General features: G+C 52.8%; 1 protein-coding gene across 2 annotated transcripts in view; it reads right to left on the reverse strand.

The window, feature by feature from the left end:
- Positions 1-18,454, reverse strand: part of TSPAN18 (tetraspanin 18) — a 122,958-nt gene that overhangs the window by 12,621 nt on the left and 91,883 nt on the right. For both annotated transcript variants that reach the window (XM_080931052.1, XM_080931051.1), the window contains 3 exons: positions 7,702-7,783; positions 5,690-5,762; positions 3,268-3,462 (listed from right to left, as the gene is read on the reverse strand). In XM_080931052.1, coding sequence (XP_080787178.1) covers positions 3,268-3,462; positions 5,690-5,752 — 258 coding nt within the window. In that variant the 5' untranslated portion in view covers positions 5,753-5,762; positions 7,702-7,783. The remainder of the gene's footprint in view (positions 1-3,267; positions 3,463-5,689; positions 5,763-7,701; positions 7,784-18,454) is intronic.

An 18,454-nucleotide genomic window follows, 5' to 3' on the forward strand; every position in this document is an offset into this window, starting at 1 on the left:
ACATAAATAAAAATTAGAGCTCGGATCTGCACGAGAGAGGACAGGAGCTCTTTGTCTTCCTGAGCCTGAGTTACCTCACTTAATGCAATATTTCCCAGTTTCGCTCACGCTGCCTGCAAATTTAATAAATTCCCCCTTTTCTTTACAGCTTGATAAAATTCCATTGTGTATATGTGCCACATCCTCGCTACCCACCCATCTCCCGGCTACCGTGAACAGAGCAACAGTGGACAAGCATGAGCAAGCATCCCCATAAGGAGGATACGGAGCCCTTTGGGTACATGCCTAGGAGCAGTAGAGACCGGTCAGCACAGGCTGAGACCAGGCTCTGGCTCCCCAGCATGCAGGAGCTGCTGGCTGACAGGGAAGGGGACAGTCCACCAGGGGGCACCGCAGGCTTTTTTGTCTCTGGCAGTAAAGTGCTTTGAGAAATACAGGGACCTACAGCTCCCCTGCCGCTCACGTCACAGGCCATTGCACTTCCTCTCTGGGAGGTGGAGCACGCAGCTATGAGAGGGAGGAGCCGAATGGGGATGGCTTAATCTGGGAGAAGCCTCAGGCCAGTTGTCTTTCTCCAGCGTACCTGGCACCCCTGACTGCAGGAAAGAGTTTCAGTGCCTGCAAGGCAGTGCCTTTGCTCTCTGGACACGCAGCTCTGTCACCTCCACACTTAGGAAATCCCCCTGTGGTCTGAACCCAGTGTCCTGCCCTCCAGGAGTGAGGCATTGGCCAGGTTTCCTGCCCCAGCTCCTGAGCCTGCTGTTGGCTCTGGCTCTTGGCCCATAGTTCGTGAAGTAGCTTCCATGGTTTCCCTACCATGAAGTCCTTCAGTCCACCAGCCCAGGTGGCCCTGTCACTGAATTGCGTGCCATCTACACACAAGGAGCATTCTATGCATGTACCTCTACGTAGGAACCATGCAGCAGGTCTTGGTTCAACATTGACAGCCTTACAAATACTCTTGGGAAAGAAACCCACCCACCAAGACCAGGACAGGAGCAGTGGCCTACCTCACGACAGCCCAGGGGAAATCCAGACAAAGACCACCTGCTGCTATTTGATCTGCTCAGCTTCAGCCTCCAGCAAAGCTTGTCAGTCCCTTGACAGCCAAAGATGCCACGGCCAAGAGGTTAAGAATCCAGACACACAACAAAGTGCACACTCACACCCAGGCTTCCTTCCTGCCTATCACATCCTCCATGGTTAGGTAACCTCTCACAGCGTGGGTATGAGGGAGGGGACAGTTGCTCCAGGGCCCTGGCACATCTCAAGCACTGAAGGAGCTGCAAGGGTTAACCCTTGAGCAGGAGTAGAAGGCACGATGGCTAACTCGGACTGTCACCTTGTCACCTTGAGAGGGTCTAGAATTACCTGTGGCCATGGCTGTGAGGGATTTCTAGCCTTGTTGGAAAGTGGCCTGTCATCTCCATTCCGGAAATGGAGAGTTGCGGGTGAGTGATCTGGACAACAGCCAGATTGGCTTCAGTACGAGGGTTTACATCAGGGCTCTTGAAGGAAGGAGGACATCATAGCTGCACCAATGTCCCCAGTGGACTGTAGCCTAAGAAGCCAGGCTGTTTAAACTCAGAGGACAAGGCCACTCCCAAGAACTGTGGGCAGAAGCTCCATGCAAAGCAGCAGGCACAGGGGCCTGGGAACTGCCTTGTTCCCAGCAGGCACTCCCTGAGCGTGAACACGGTCAAGTGTGCAGTGGCCAAGGTCTGAGGCAGGGAGGTGGGGGAGCCAAGAGGACTCCCAAAGACATGGTAGGACACCCCAAAGCAGCACAGGGCCATTCTAGGTATTGGGATGGCAAGAAAGTAGACCTGGGGACAGGAGGGAGATGTTTGGAAGAGGCAGCTAAGAATCTCCAAACACTAATGTCCCACCAAGCTGGCTTCAATCTGCTTGTCATTGCTGAGCCATGAATGAACCAGAACAGCTCGGGCCACTCAACTGGCCACAAAGCCAAAATGCCAGTTGGTGACAGTAAATACAGTCACTGTGTGTCCTGGCTGGCTTTGTGTCAACTTGACACAAGCTGGAGTAATCACAGAGAAAGGAACCTCAGTTAGGAAAATGCCCCCATGAGATCCAGCTGTAAGGCATTTTCTCAACTAGTGATCAAGGGCAGAGGGCCCAGCCCATTGTGGGTGGTGCCATTTCTGGGCTGGTAGACCTGGGTTCTATAAGAAAGCAGGCTGAGCAAGCCAGGGGAAGCAAGGCAGTAACATCCCTCCATGGCCTCTGCATCAGCTCCTGCTTCCTGACCTGCTTGGGTTCCAGTCCTGACTTCCTCTGGTGATGAACAGCAATGTGGAAGTGTAAGCTGAGTAAACCCTTTCCTCCCCAACTTGCTTCTTGGTCATAATGTTTGTGCAGGAATAGAAACCCTGACTGAGACATTGTCTCTTTCCAGGTGACAGTCACTGACTGCTTTCTGGTGACAGTAAATACAGTTACTGACCCCATCCTGACCAAAGTTAGAAGGTAAGCTTGTGACAGTTGTTAGCTATCGCCCATCTGTAAACAGCAGCCTTGAGTTTGGGGCTACTCAGAACAGACCTGAGCAAACCCAAAGTTAAACCAAGGAGAATAGAATGTGGTTAGTTATTTTTTCTATGGTCTACAGAAGTGGAAAGCAGCTTGTTTTTGTTTTTGTTTGTCAAAAAGTGCAAGAGTCACCCTGGGCAGAAGTGTTTCACACCCACTGCCAAAACCTCACTGGACCAAGATTTGAGGGACCAGGTTCTTCACTCTCTCATAATGTTCATCTTGATCCCCTTCTCCAAAGCATGTCCCTCTACTTCTGCCAAATACAAAACTCTCTCAAACATTCTTTTGGTCTCTGTTTCATGCTTCTGTAAAGATATTCTGGGCCAGTGTCCTTGACCTAAGGCCTCCTCACCCAGGGTGGGGAAGCCATCTAGCTCCTGAGTAACAGATGGCCTGACAGTGCAGTGCTCTGATAACAGGTGGCCTCTGCACCAACCTCCTGCAGGGCTGCAGGTAAGTGCCCAGGACACCCGGGCTTGCGGATCACTGACCAGTCATTGTGATGGAGATTCAACCCGGCTGTGTGCATGGAATATAGTCTTTCTTATACTAAGCTGCAGCCCCAGATCCCAGGACCCAAAGTTCTTAATGCTGACAACCACCCTCATGAGAACAGTTTGGTTTATGAAGCCAGGTTAAGTTTTGGAGTCAACAGCCCTCTATCCCCCCAGAGCAGCCACAGGAAGAGGGGGGTAGGAGATGAGTACTCACAAACAGCAGCAGACACCTGTTCTCTCGGACAGCCCCGCAGCAGCCCAGGAAGCCCAGAAGAAACAGCAGACCACCCATCGCCAGGACAATGTAGGCACCGGTGGTCAGCAAGGAGTTGGTAGCCACGATCTCTCGGAAGCCGGTGGGATCCACTAGGACCCAGATGCCAAAGCCCAGCAGACAGGCACCTCCCAGCTGCCCATTGGCAGGCATGAAGAAAAGAGGACAGGCAGTCAGATACTCCTCCTACGCTATCCCCTGAGTCAAGCCTGGGGCTGAGGTGCTGGGGCCTGCGGAGTTGGGTAGGACCTCATCATGCTGAACCCAGATATCCAAGGCCCACTGGCCACTCTGAGTCTCTGTGAAGCTCCTTGGCCTTCAGTGTAGCTCACCCCCTCTCAATCCAACTTCTGACCCATTTGCCACATCAAGCTGTGAAAGAAAGACTGTGCCCCACAGGGTTTGTTCGCGACGTTCACGTGATTTTTAAATGTCACAGACCCAAGCTTATGGGGTTCCCACACTGTGGCCCAGGGGAGGCCAATGACTCTCAAAGGTCACCTCTCAGGTGATTCAGAGTGACCCCTGATGCCTAAGCCTGCCTGACACTGAACTACGCCATGGGCAAGCTCCGAAGGTGTTGTTGAGAGCTCACAGTGGCCACACTAAGGGCAGGGTTAGCTCATTCTTAAATATGTGCCCCAAAGCCTCTCACTGATGTCTTTGCGTGGCCCATCTCTCTTTGTGCCTTGCTTATCTTGGGACGGAAACTACTAAGGTTGGAGCAGGGGCCATGTCTACTGCTTATTAGCTGTGTCGCCTTAAGTGGCTGTCTCTATCTGAGCCTTAGCACCCTCGTGTTTAAATAGCCTCTTGAATTCCTGCCTCTCACAGCTGGGATGGACAGTATTGGAAGTGGATCTGCTGTGTGCAGAACTGGGTTGACATTCAGTCTGGGCACTACCAGGCCTTGATGTTCCTGGTGATACAGATGAAGAACAGCTGATAGGCTAGGGGTCCCCTGCAGGCTCTGGCTGGGTCAGCAGGTCTGTAAGCTGTGGGTAGAGCTGGAAATCTGGGTGAGAGCCATTGCTTGGTAAGTGCTTCTGATGGAGCGAGGAGAGAGATTGGAGAAGTAGGCAGGCCAGAGGAGGTTGTTGTCTGCTGCACCCTAATTTTTGCCTCAGTTTACCCACAAATTCTCTGGTAAGGTCTGCTCCTCTCATTACTGTGGGTGACTTCAGTGTTCAATAGTCATTTGCTGAGGGCTGACAAGGAAGGTTCAGGCACAGCCAACATGGGCTAGGGTCCCCAGCTAGGAGGATGCCATTTTTGAATCTGTAAGCTGCCTAGCCCCACGGTCCAGGACATGGGTTCCAGGGAGACACAGAATGGTATGAAAATAGACAGGAAGAATTGCAGACAGCCTGCACTGAGAGCAATAGACTCTTCTTCCAGGACTATCCTGAGACCTCAGCAGTGGTGCCTGAGATGGAAAGCCTGGGTTGGCCAGAGAAGCCCATGGGGGCCAAGAAGTGGGGGGAGGAGATGTGGCTACTGACAGGGGTTGTGGGCCTGAGCAGGGCCCTGGATGGCCTGTCAGTATGAGGCAGGCTGTCTGATGCCACAGCCCTTCTTCATATCCAGCCACAGTTTGCAGGGAGATGGGAGAACGAGGCACGTTCGAGTCGCCTTATTCACTGATCTTGCTAAATGTTCAAAAAACCTGTTTTGGTGAGTCATTCAGACATGATGAGGTTCAGAGTAATCAAATGCACTCCTAGGCTGCAGAAATGGGGTGCAGGGACAGCCTCCTCTGAGAAGCTTCTAATTACAAGGCTGGCCTGAACAGCTCCGAAGTCACAGCTTGACTGCAGGTGGGGGTAGGGGACGAGCAGGTGCACTTGCATATGTGTGCATGTGTGTGAGTGTGCACGTGTGTGCATGTGGAGGCCAGAAGTCAATCCCACGTGCTGTTCCCCAGGAGCCACACCCACTGTTTTTGAGACAGCCTCTGGGATGTTCCTCAGAGCTGGAGTTATGAACAAGTGCCACCACATTTGGCTTTTTATGTGGGTTCTGTGGACTAAACTTGGGTTGTAAATGAGCCATCTCCCTAGTCACCTAGCATGTCCTTTGCAGAGGCTGTCCTACCTCAGGGCCTGGCTGAAGTGTCTGCTGTGATGGGAGTGGGGGTGGGGACTCAGGAGTAGGGCAGTCAGTGCCAGGTCTCCCAGGAAGCCTACTGGTCAGGCACTTCTGCCTCTGGGCACTCAGCCTTCTGTGGCCATTTAGGGAGAAGGCTAGCCTTGTCATCGGCAGTGGCCAGAGACCCAGGGGAGAGCCAGTAGAGAGCCGGATGAGAGTGGGGCTGGGGTGGGGTGAGCAACGGGAGGGGGAGGGGAGAGCCCAAGGTACTTACAAATATGAAGAAATTGAAAACGAACATCAGATACTTCATGCAACTCAGACAGTCGCCCTCCATGGTTCCCCACCTAGAAAACACAAGGCCAGTCAATCCTAGAGATACTCAGACTTCTCAGAGCCCAGCCCCAGCCCAGCCCAGCCCCAGCCCAGCCCCAGCCCCAGCCCCAGCCCAGCCCCAGCCCAGCCCCAGCCCAGCCCCAGCCCAGCCCCAGCCCAGCCCCAGTCCCAGCCCCAGCCCAGCCCCAGTCCCAGCCCCAGCCCAGCCCCAGCCCAGCCCCAGCCCCAGCCCAGCCCCAGCCCAGCCCCAGTCCCAGCCCAGCCCCAGCCCAGCCCCAGTCCCAGCTAGGACACCCAGTAACAACTCTCTTTTAAGATCTGCAATTATCCCAAGACCAGCTGGAGCTTTAGCTTTAATCTGGAGCCCTGACTCTCATCCTCTAGTTCCCTGACTCTGGTCTGTCACCCTCCTCTGAGGTGTATACCACATACCACACACAGACACATTACACACTTTGTTTACTACACACACACACACACACACACACACACACACACACACCCCACAGCATACCTCACCACCACCACACACAAATAGTTACCACAAAAGAGACAGTCCATGGAGTGTCAGGGCCTCTGTGTTACTCACTCCAATGAGCCCACTGGACATGAGGAGTAGCCATAATGAAGGCTGTGAGGACAGACCAACCCTAGCACCCTCGGGGATGGCCAAATCACAGTCTCTGTGGGGTTTGTTTTAGGGTCTAGAGCCCAAATTCCTGGAAAATGCTGGGCTCCCTGGGGATTAACCCTTGGAGAGTTCATCCCTCTTGCCTAGGTATTTCCTGCGACCTTGCCTGCAACCCAGGTTGGGAGAGGATAGAGGTTTTCACTGTCCTGGGAAGCATGGCTATAGTGAATTGTTCTCTGAATGGGTTCCCCTGAGGCCAGCCAAACCCTAATTATCTTCAGTATCCCCCACCCCCACCCCACACCCCACACAGCCCAGAACTTGGCCTTTCATCTCCAGCAGGCTTAGGGGCCAGTGTCTTGGACTGGGGGAAGAAAAGTCCTCTGAGGAGGAGACCCTGTTTTTCAGACTGCTCAGGAGTTCTCTGGTCTTTGTGACTCTGCAGAACAAAACCCCGTGAGAATGATGGATGCTTGATAAAGACAGGACGTTGCATAGATAAAGTCCTTCAATCTTGGCCCGGAAGGATAGAAGCAAGGCCAGCATCCAGGGCCAATCTGACCTGGTGGGAACCCAGTTCTCTCACTGGGGGTGTGGGGCAGAGGAAAGGCAGCTGAGAGCAGGCCAAGAGTTGCTTCTACATGGCCCTTTGGCAAGACAACCCAAGGAGACAGGAGCAACAGCCTGGACCTGTTGCCAGAGCTTAGATACTTATTTCAGGGATCTTTCTCCCAAGCCTCGAAGGGTCCTATGCTTACAGATGTATGTCGTCCAAATTACGGCTTTAAGTAGAATAAAACTTTGAGGCCTTGAGGGTGCTTATGTCTGACACAACTAACCAATGCTAAGCTGACTTAGAACTGGCCTGGGATACCATTACTTCACCTCACTAGCATATCAGTGGAAGTCGCCATTCATTCCAAAGACTGGAGAAGTACTAATGTGGTAGTGATCATGCCATATAGCGAGGCAGTTATGGGCCCTGCCCGAGACAGCACAGCACTCTACAGGCACCGCCCACCATAGGGGCTGTGTGGCTATCCAGAAGCACAAAGCCATGATCAGTGTGTGTTCACTGAGATGCTTTCAGGTCCAGGACAGACCAACACAGTGGCAGAAATTAGCACAACTTCATGAATGGGTGAACGGTGGGAAAGAGACAAGAGACAAAAAGGCAGGAGTAAGCAACTCAGAAGTGGAGACCTGTACTCAAGAGAGAACCTGGAGGGGACAGGGAGTAAGCAAGGAGAGCTGCAGGAATGGACACACAGATTGGACAGAGTCTGAGTGGGGACAGTGTCAGGAGACAGAAACCTCACCTGGGCAGCTCTCTTGGAGTCGGCAGGACAAAGTGTACTAGCTAGATGGGCTCAGGTATGTCTCCCAGCAGCCCAGCTTGTCCTAGAAGAGAAAGTTTATGGTTACAGGCATCAGGTCATAGTGAGTACAGGGCCCCAATGTGCACCCAGGCAATGGCTTGTTAACTGGCTCATGGCTCTAAGGACAAGCTGCCGAGACTTTGTGCCATACTGGCCGAGGAGGGCTGCACTGGCTATCTCCTGACTACCCTGCTGGCTGCATAGAGGCTGTCTTCAGCTCTCTGAACTGATATTAGACAAAGAGGAGATAGCAGGCTTGGGTGGCCACCCATCTGATGCCATCTGGGTATCTGCAAGGATGTCTCTGCAGCAGGGCCAGGCCACCAAGTCCTTTGAAGAAATGCAGGCACCCCTCGGGGAGAAATCTGATGCAGGGAGTCTTTCTTGGTTCTGCATTAAGATTGCTGGAGATGGACAGATCCCAGCAGTATGAAGGAAGCTGGGTTTGCTCTGTGGGGGTGTGTGCTGATCACGCCTGTGAGGAGTTCTACAACCCAGAACTGCTTACAGGCTGTGTTAGATAACAGACCCAGGAGAAGATCTGTACTTTGCCTAAGAGCCTGGGATCAAGAGTTCTTCCCAAGAGGACAGGAGGATTTCCGGGGCTAAAACACCTGCTCAGATGTTCTGACTCAAGGAAAAGCCCACTTTTAGTGAATTATATGCTGGTGACAGATTCTCCCTCTTCCTATCAACTTTTCTTTTACTCATTCACCACTGATTCCCAGGATTCATTTGCCCATCCAGCCTTCCATTTATTCATCCATCCATCTTTCCATCCATCCATTCACCCATCCATCCACCAACCTAACCATATATACATACATTTGCCTATCTATCCATCATACATTTATCCATCCATCCATCCATCCATCCATCCATCCATCCATCCATCCATCCATCCATCTACTTGCATACCATTCTACCTGGCCTGTGTGGTTAAGATTCCCCGGAAATTGGTTCTGGCTGGAGGGGAGGGTCTATATACTCTGCCTTGGCAGGACTCAGCTTACAAAAGGAACAACTCCAGGGAGAGCAGAGGAGAGGGCTTCTAGGTCTGACAAGCACAAGAGCTTTAGATAGAACTTCACTAGGGATAGTAAACTGGACAAGATGAAGCCACCTGACTTGTCATAGCTCTGGTATCATTATGGGAGGTACGGTTCTGTGGTGCATCTATCCTTTGCCATGGGGTGTAGGGGAACAGGGCTGGGGTAATGGTTTCCCAAGTCCTCAGTTTCCCCTGCCTAATCCTACCCCTGGTCCAGTACCATCACACATGTCTACCAACCCAGGCCATGACCCTAAGTGAGCTCTGTATCATTTTCTCTGAACACAGCTGCTAGGGTAAGGAATGCAGGTCACGTGGCCATGTCCCGGAGGAGCAGGTGGCAGTGACCTCATCACCAAGGAGCCTCCACCACTCGTGTGCTGGCCGCTGACACAGGCCAGGCAGTCTCCGAGGTTACCCCACCCCTCTTTTGTCTCCACTCCTTTTTCTCTGTGTCCTAAAAGCCTGTCCCACAATCCAACTCTCACCTGCCTAGAAAATGTCACTCCATTCACCTCAGAGCCTGGGACAGTCCCTGCCTTTCCAGGTCCTTTGAGGGCTCGGGGAAGTCACTCTGAGAACCGAGATGAAGCCAAGGGTGGCTGATAGAGGACATAGCACCAGAGGTGAGGGACTGAGGGACTGTGGTCCCCAGTGTGGTTACACACCAGGATTGAATAAATGTCTGACCCAAATCCCTGGCTATGGGTGGAGGAGGGTGTGGGGAGGACCACGGATGCATGGTCGGCATCAGTACAAAAGTCCACGTGGCCCCATATTCAGGTTAATTGTTCCAACACTGTACGTGCTTCTGATCAGCCTTCTCCTGTGCTTTCTTATTCAGTATTTACCTAGGAGGTGGGCAACAGGACCCCCTTAGAGCTGAGGAAGCAGAGGCTTAGAGCTGCTATCAGGGTTGCCTGAGTTCACCTACCTGCTTAGTAAGGTGTTTCTGAAATAGATTTGGGTAACTTAACCAAAACCATAGCTCCTGAAAGACGGTGTCCATGGGACCCAGAGGCAAAGGCAGCCCCTGAGAGAGGAAGTCATACCTTGGTCCCCAACATGTCTGACCTGAACTAAGTAGCAGAGCACAAAGCCTGGAAAAACTGCTCAAATGCTTCCCTGAGCCAGCAGGGGCAGAACCTCGCCCTGCAGTCTCCTGACAGATGGGAGCCTCAAGATCCAGAGAGGGCAGGGATGGGGCTGAGGTTACGGTGCCCTGGGGCTTTCCTCAGCAGGCTCCCCGCCTGGACCTGACAGCTTTATTAATCTTGCCCCTCTCACAGCCCCAGATGGCAGCTCAGCCCATCTGCAGGGATGTGGGGCTAGGAGGGGTGCTCTGAGTAAGAAGAATAGCTGGGCCCATAAATCACTCCTGCCTTCAGTACCCCCAGAGCAGGATGGAGAGCTGGTCTGAGGAATCACACCCAGCCCAGATGATCTTGCATACACTGGTGCCAGCAGAGGGCGCTGTGGTCCAGGGTGGAGCTCCCGCTGCGTCCCAGTGCAAACAGGTCTGGATTCTACTCCAACAAACTGGGGATGGTGGTATATGCGTTGTCCTCTCATCTGGGGGAACTTGCACTTCTCACCTGGGACAGGAGCACACTCAGCTCCAACTCCCTACCCCCTGCCCATGGTCACTGCCAGTATGGATAGAGGCTGACTGGCTGCAAACATTTAAACACTCAGTGTATTAATTTCCTTGTCATTCTTCTCCCGGTATCTACAGAACCAGCCGTGGATTCAGTGCAGCGGAGGCCAGCAGCTGTGTTTTCCCTCGGCTGCCACCACCACTAGTGAAGACCAATAGCCCAATCCCCAGAGAGCAGCGTTAACAGCCACATCCTCAGAGCGCCTGGGCATGCCAGGCAGGACACAGAAGTGCAGCAGCCCAGTGTGACCAGAGGGGGCCTGGAGGTTTTGGGGGGTGGGTGGACTGACTTTCTTTTTAATGTGAACTGAAGATACCGCCAAGGCCTGTAAGCTCACTTGGTCCTCCAAAAGGCTCAGTAAAAGTTGATGATGTCATCACTGTCATAGTCAGGACAGAGCCACAAAGGCTGCAAGTGGCTAGAAAGTCCCAGAAACAGGAAACCAATGTGCAGCTGAGATGGGCACTAAAATCAGCAGTAGCATGTAAGGCACTTGCGAGCACAGCACCAGTTCAGGCCATCGAAGTCTGGCTAGGGGGTGGGGAGGGCTCTTTGGCTCATTGGCTGTGCCTCTGGGCCTCTTCCCAAGACAGACGGGCCGGGGCTCGTAAACAAGCAATTGGCTTGAAATCCTGGGGAGTCTGCCCATGGCACAGGGCAGACGCAGTGAAAGGGGGGTTGAGAGCCTAATTAGGCTCCAGAGGGGCAGTGCCTGAGTGGAGGGCCACTGTAGTGAAACTGAATTCAAAGGACAGCCTTTCCTGCCGGGTGCTCATTGAGGCATGAACATCCAGGGCTGCGGGGCAAGGCAGCATCTGGGAGGCCCCATCTCAAGTTTGTGAGGCTAGCCAGGTTTGGGGCTCTAGCTGTGCCATGGGCCCCCTGTTGCATTCAGACACTTCCCAGGGCTCCTCCCACCTTGAAGACAGCGACACAGTGGGGACCGTCTCTAACTCCTCATTTCACAAGCCACACACATGTCCAGCAGCCTGCGCTGTCAACCCTTTACCTTGTGTTCCCAGAATCTTCTTTGCCTTCAGCTGACTAGCAAAAGTACGTGGCACTCTGACCTCGCTGGGTTGTCTATGCCAGGAGGTGGCATTCCTGTGTCTCAGATGAAGACGTTGTGCCACCAGACCAAACACACTATATTCGTGTTGGTAGCTACTGGGACAAAAGTTTGTCCCCCCAGATCAAGTCCCCCAGCGACAGCCAGCCTGCTGAAGTCCCTCTAGCTCCAAGCTGGGGTGCCCTTCAGCTGCAGAAGCCCTGGTCTCAGGACTGGCTCGGCAGGCCCTCAGCAGGCTTCGCTCACCCTCATCTGCTCTCTCTGTCTTTGATCTCTCAGAGCCTGAGTTGGAACAGACCCTTTGAAAGGCTTAGTGACCCATCCCAAAATACTCGGTGCTGTTGCTGGGGCAACCTGGCCTATCACACAGTCACAATTGAAATGGTGAATGGGTTCACGGGTGTTAAGGGGGCCTGGGAACTGGGAGGGCAGGAGCACAGGTCTGACTGGGAGAGAGGGGGCATAGAGGACCCCAGGAATTCCCGATGGAGCTGCCTCCCAGCCTCCACAGGGAAAGGATCTTGACTGTCATGGCTGTGATGTGTCTGGCAGGCTCAGACAGGGGACACGGGGAGGAAGACAGGCAGAGGGAGAGACAGGGAATGTGCTAGCTGAGAAAACATGGTAGGGTGGTCTAAGGGGGTGTCCTGAAGGAATTTCCCCATTTGCAGGTGGGAGACAGAAACTGCATTTCCCTGGATGAGTCTCACCATAACCTCACAAAGCAGGCCCACCACCATCCCTTCCTGAGCTGACCAGAGAGGTGAAGTAAACTGCCCAAAGCCACACAGCTGCCAAGCAGCAGACTGCAATCCAGTGTTCTCTACCCAGCTGCCATTCGGAAGCCATGTCAGGAAATCGGTGCCAGTCAGTCACTCACAGCAGCAAACAGGAGACATGTTCACAGACCTTACAGGTCCCAGCTCCCTTTCACACCATCTCTAAACAGCTAGTGGATGTTAAAGACCCACTGAGAGGACAGCCTCACTCTCATGCCTCTTCAGGTAGGGAAGTTCTTTCTGGTATCTAGTCACAGTCATACCTGCTTTAGCTCAATCACAGCCTAACTCTGCACCAATCCTTTTGCCTGACAACCCTGAGCCCTTCCTTTTTTTTTCTTTCAAGATTTATTTAATTGTTTTATGCATATGAGTGAGTACACTGTAGCTGTCTTCAGACTCACCAGGAGAGGGCATCCGATCCCATTACAGATGGTTGTGAGCCATGTGGTTGCTGGGAATCGAACTCAGGACCTCAGGAAGAGCAGTCAGCGCTCTTAACCGTTGAGCCATCTCTTCAGCCCAAGCCTTTCATTTCATGTTTTCTCTTGATTCTTACAACAGCTAGGCAGGGAGAGGCAACTGCTTTATGGGGAGAGGGGACCAAAGAGGTCAAGGAGCATAGCCTAAGTGGCACAGCTATACCCAGACTTGCTTTCCTTAGCCCAGATACTTGGTCTTCGGTTTCCCTGCCACTATGATGTCACGGTCTCTTCAGCCCCATGGACATACCAGTGTTCCCTCTTCACTGTCCGCCTCTCTCTGTATTGCGTTTCACTTCCTCTTACCTGAACTGTCGGGGGAACTCAGATTCCAGGGTTGGGGATGAATCTCTCCAGAGGCAGCAGGTGCCTTCCTGGTGCAGAGACAGCACTTCTGGGCCCTCCCTTCCCTCACCAGGTCCCCAGACCCACAGCTGGCTTCCCACACCCTGTTGGCCTTCCTTCTCCTTTCTAAATAAATGTGTGTGCATGCAAGTGCACACGTGTACACACACACACACACACACACACACACACACACACACCTTCCTGGCCAGATGGATGACCTCTTACCAATTCAGCTGGACCACAGCCTTGACCGGGCCTGGACAGTCCTTTAGCTTTGCCCTGGAGCTGTGACCCTCAGAGGGAGGTATCTGCCTTTCATTTCGAGGCTGTCGTGTGGGCATCACTATATAAAGCCACTTACTGAGGTGGCCTGAGGAAGCAGGGCCCTGCTGAGGTTAGGAGACCTGGGTGCCTCCCCTTTGGTAGAGGAGAGATGTGAAGGAAGTCAGGTCATTAGGGGACGGAAGACCCCGCAGACTCTGAATGTCTGTGGTGTTCATGGGGACCACAAGAACATAGCTGCGCTTCGGTTGGGTGCCAGGGGGTGAGGAACAGACTTCAAAGCAGGCCATCTTGAGTGGGTCCAGCCCTGCCTGTGGGTGCTATGTGAACTTGGGCAAGTCATTTCCTGTCTGGACTCCAGACCGCAGAGGTCTCAGTGCCCTTACGCTGCTGGAGCCGCTGGTGTGGGAGGAGCCTATTTGTGCCCAGCAGCTGCCTGCTCAGACCCTTCTCTCCTTGGCAACTCCAGACTGTTTTAAGAGTCTCTCTGCTGTACAATATACATGTGTTTGCTTGGCCTCATCACAGAACCCAAGGACCCCTCCTTTCCAGCTCCACTAGGGGTCCTGCCTCTTCAGAAAAGGCTGGGAATTCATCGTTGACCAGTGCACAATCCCAGCCTTGAATATGATATCTGCTGCAGAGGGAGGGCCCAGTGGAGGCTGGGAAAAGGAAAGAAGAGAAGAGGGAAGGGACGGATTCTCTGTGTGGGCCTCTTTCACGGGCTCTGGTCTGGCCATGGCTAAACGCTCCTGGGAGGCACAGGACCAGCTGCACAAACTGTGAGGCCCAATATCACACAGCGCTCCCAGGAATCATGAAGTTGGCCTGCACAGAACCAGCTCCAGTCTCCTAGCCTTCACCGCCCCACTGCTGGCTGTGGACCACTGCTCACAGCAGAGCTGAACCAACAGGGTACCCGCACTGAGACAGCAAGCAGCCACCGCCTCTTCCGCTCCTCCCACCTCAGCAGCTTCAGGTCTGCCTCAGATGTTTCTAGAAGACCTGGGAAGACATGTACCCAGTGTTAAACTGTCATCTACAAAGGCTTGACATTAGTTGGTGCTGTGTGACCCTGCCACTTGCCACCTTCTCTGTGCCTGTTTGCTTAACTATGCCCTGGGGTCAGTCCACATGATCTTACATATTGAGGACAAACCAGTACAACAAGGGACACAGAATAGCTCCTGACTGAGGGGGTCGTTATTAAACGCTTCCCTGACAGACATGAGGAACATGTCACTCTGAGAAAAAGGCAGACAGACCAGGGACTGTCAGGAGGTCAGAGAGGCCTGTGCCTCTGCCCCATACCCAGGAATAAAGTAATCACACTGCTGTGGGGCCCACATTGTGTTAGTTCATGGCCAAGCAAGCTGAGGAAGAGTGGAGGAGTTAGACATGTGTGCCCAGGCTGTACACGGGGCTCCCGGAGACCACAATGTGTAATACCGTTCCCGTGCTGCAGGGAGCTCGGGCTGGCACAAGGACGTCCTTTAGCTGGATTAGTACACCATAGCTGGCTAGACTCGGCAATGCTAATCTGGGACAGCCCGGCTCAGAGGAGTCCTGGCTGCCTGCTGCCATGCTTCCTTACAGTGATGATGATGATGGTGATGGTGGCGGTGGTGGTGGTGGTGGTGGTGGTGATGGTGGTGATGGTGGTGATGGTGGTGGTGTTGGTGATGGTGGTGGTGGTGATGGAGGTTGTGATGGAGATGGTGTTGGTGATGAAGGTGGTGATGGAGATGGTGATGAAGGTGGTGGTGGTGGTGATGGTGATGAAAGTGGTGGTGGTGGTGGTGGTGGTGATGAAGGTGGTGGTGATGATGATGATGATGATAATGAACTCTTATTTTTCTGAGCCTGTGAGTCCTTCTGAAAGTTTTGTTGGTCATGCTGTTACAACAGCAATAAGAAGACAACCAATAAAGGGGCTTTCAGGGCCCTCTGCATGAACTGCTCTCCTCCAGAGCCTTGGGATGCACCCCTCCAGCCCCATCACTCCCATTAGGTTTTGTATTCCCAGCCAAAGGCTCACCCACTGTAGTGGTTTGAGTGAGAATGGTTCCCAAAGATTCATAGGTTTCAATACTTGGTTCCCAGTTGGCTGAACTGTTTGGGAAGCATTAGGAGGTTCGGCCTTGAGGAAGGCAAGCTCTGCGGCTTCAGAATTCTCCCCCTACTGTCCCCAGCACAGTGTTTCCTGCTGCTGTGCATTTCTCTGCTATTGTGGACTCTAACCCGAAGCCCAATTAAACTGTTTCTTCAGAAGTTGTCTTGGATATGGTGTTCATTGCAGCGATTACAAAGTCACCAGGTCACCCACCCTGCGTTCCTACACTTTCCCCAGACACACTCACAGGCGATGCAGGACCCTAGCTAGGGCTGCCTTGACATCCCGCTATTGTCTGTGCACCCAGACAACTGTGTCTATCAGAGACTATCAGAGATCTAGGCTACTGAAGTGTGGCAAGAGTACCGTTGGCTGTTGCTGCTTCTTCCTCCTCCTTCTCCTCTTCTTCCTCCTCCTCCTCCTCTTCCTCCTCCTCTTCCTCCTCCTTCTCTTCCTCCTCCTTCTTTCCTCCTCCTCCTCTTCCTCTCCTCTTCCTTCTCTTCCTCCTCCTCTTCCTTTTTCTCCTCATCCTCCTCATCCGTCCTCCTCTTCTTCTTAACTTTTATTTATTTAATGTGTGAGTGTTCTGCTGCATATACATCTGCATATCCATGCAGAAGAGGGCATCGGATTCCATTACAGATGGTTGTGAGCTACCATGTGGTTGCTGGGATTTGAACTCAGGACCTCAGGAAAAGCAGCCAGTGCTCTTAACAGCTGAATCACTGTACTAACCTGCTCCTGGGTTCTTTCTTTCTTTATTTATTTAAATTGGATTTTTTTACTTACATTTCAGATGTTATCCCCTTTTCCAGTTTCCTGTCTGCAATCCCCCTCTCCCATATCCCATCTCCCCTTCCCCCTGCCTCTATGAGGTGCTCCCAACCCACCCACTCCTGTTCATTTCTCTGCACTGGAGTTCCCCTACACTTCGCATTGAGCCTTCACGGGACCAAGGGCCTCTCCTCCCACTGATGCCACACAATGCCATCTTTGGCTACTTATGCAGCTGGAGCCATGGGTCCCTCCATGTGCACTCTTTGGTTGGTGGTTTAGTCTCTGGGAGCTCTGGGGGGGTCTGTTTGGTTAATATTGTTGTTCTTCCTATGGATTGCAAACTCCTTCAGCTCCTTTAGGTCTTTAGCTCCTGGGTTCTTTAGGCACTAGAAAGACTCTGCCAAAAAGTCCTAAAAGCAACCTGAATCCCAGATGCCACAAGAAGGTTCTAAGGTCTCTAGACCATGTGGAGCCTCACACTGCCACAGGACATCACTCAAGAACCTCAGCCATGGACTTTCCCACCTTCCTCCCTATCCACGCCCACCTCCCTCCCTATCCACGCCCACCTCACTCCCTATCTACGCCCACCTCCCTCCCTATCTACACCCACCTCACTCCCTGTCCATGCCCACCTCCCTCCCTATCCACGCCCACCTCCCTCCCTATCCACGCCTGCCTCTCATCTTGTTTCAGATTTCAAATGAAACACTTCCTCCAGGAAGCTCCCTCACAGCTTTGTTTCATCCACAAGACTGATTCTCTGAGGGGCAGAGGCAGGTGATGAGCCCAGACAGACTCCATTTGGTAAATATGACTTGAAAAATGAACTGGATGCTGTGTGGTCTTAGGTGAGTTCCTTCACTTCTCTGTGCTTTGCTGCTTTTCTTTTCTTTTTTAAATCTGCACAATGAAGACACAAAGAGTGTGCCTCTCACCAGGCTACTGTGGTGCTGAAGGCATGGAGCAGAACATGTAACATGTCTGCTATTGTTAAATAGCATGTGTTTATTAGGTTGCTAGAGTCAACTGCAGCCAGGGTAGGAAAGGACTCTCTGCTCAATGTTCCTGTGGCCACTGACACAGCAAGTATCCAATTATAGTGAGGGTGACATTTACCAAAACCACTTCAGATAAGAAGGTGTCCGGTGCCAGGAGCTAAGTTCCTGGCTGAGGCACAGAGCAAGCGGAAGATGTCTGTGAAAAGCAGGAAGGTGGGACTTTCAAAACAGTCTGAACTCAGCTTTCTTGGTTGGACGTGAGCTGGCCATTGCTAGAGGTATGTAAACAGAGACTCAGTGGCCACCCCTCAGAGAGTCAAAAGACACCACCTGGACATCTTCCCAGTCGGGCAACTTCAGAGGAACAAATCCTCCCAGACCTTTCCCCTAGAGAGTTACACATTCTGGGTCAAGTAAGGGAGAGGCTTGAAGCCGCCCAAGGGAGGGGACTGGAGGTTAGGACCTCACTGGAACCTTCTGGCTGGAGTCATGGCTGAGTGAAAAGTCAGATGGAGCTGACATGACATCTGAACACACACAGGCCCCAGGCCAGGGCCAGAGTTGCCTTTAATGGCTCTGAGCCCACTCACCTTAGCCTGCATTGGCTTGGCCTGTGGCTGCATGTGGCTGTAACCGCGGCTGCCAACTCCTGACCTTCAGGAGCTTTGCCGTCCCTCTGTTCTGCTAATGCCCTGGAGGCCAGGCTTGAGCACCCCCCTGGAGGCCAGGCTTGAGCCACCCTTTATGTCCCTCCGCCCTGCTGGGCTCCCACAGGATGAGCTCCGATGCACTGCCCTAAGAAAAGCCTGGTCCCATTTCCTCCCAAGAGCTGGACTCAAGAGCCCAGAGAAGGAGGTTGGCATCTTAAGAAAGGGGTGCACTAGGGGCTCCCCTCCCAGCTCTCCATCATCTGTGTTACTATTTGGTGTAAAATGTCTGTCCACGCAGACTAACGTGTTGGAATACCTGATCCTCAGTGAGAGGAGCTGTGTGTGTGTGGGAGGAATGTCTTGCGGTTTCTAAGCCCACATATGTCTAACCTGTGGCCCGAGGTTCACGAGCACGAATGTTGTATATGAGAATATCTAACGATTGCTCAGCCTACCCTGCTTCCCGCCTGAGCCCTGAACTTC

The sequence above is a fragment of the Micromys minutus genome, assembly GCF_963924665.1.
Source record: "Micromys minutus genome assembly, chromosome: 17".
NCBI lineage: Eukaryota > Metazoa > Chordata > Mammalia > Rodentia > Muridae > Micromys > Micromys minutus.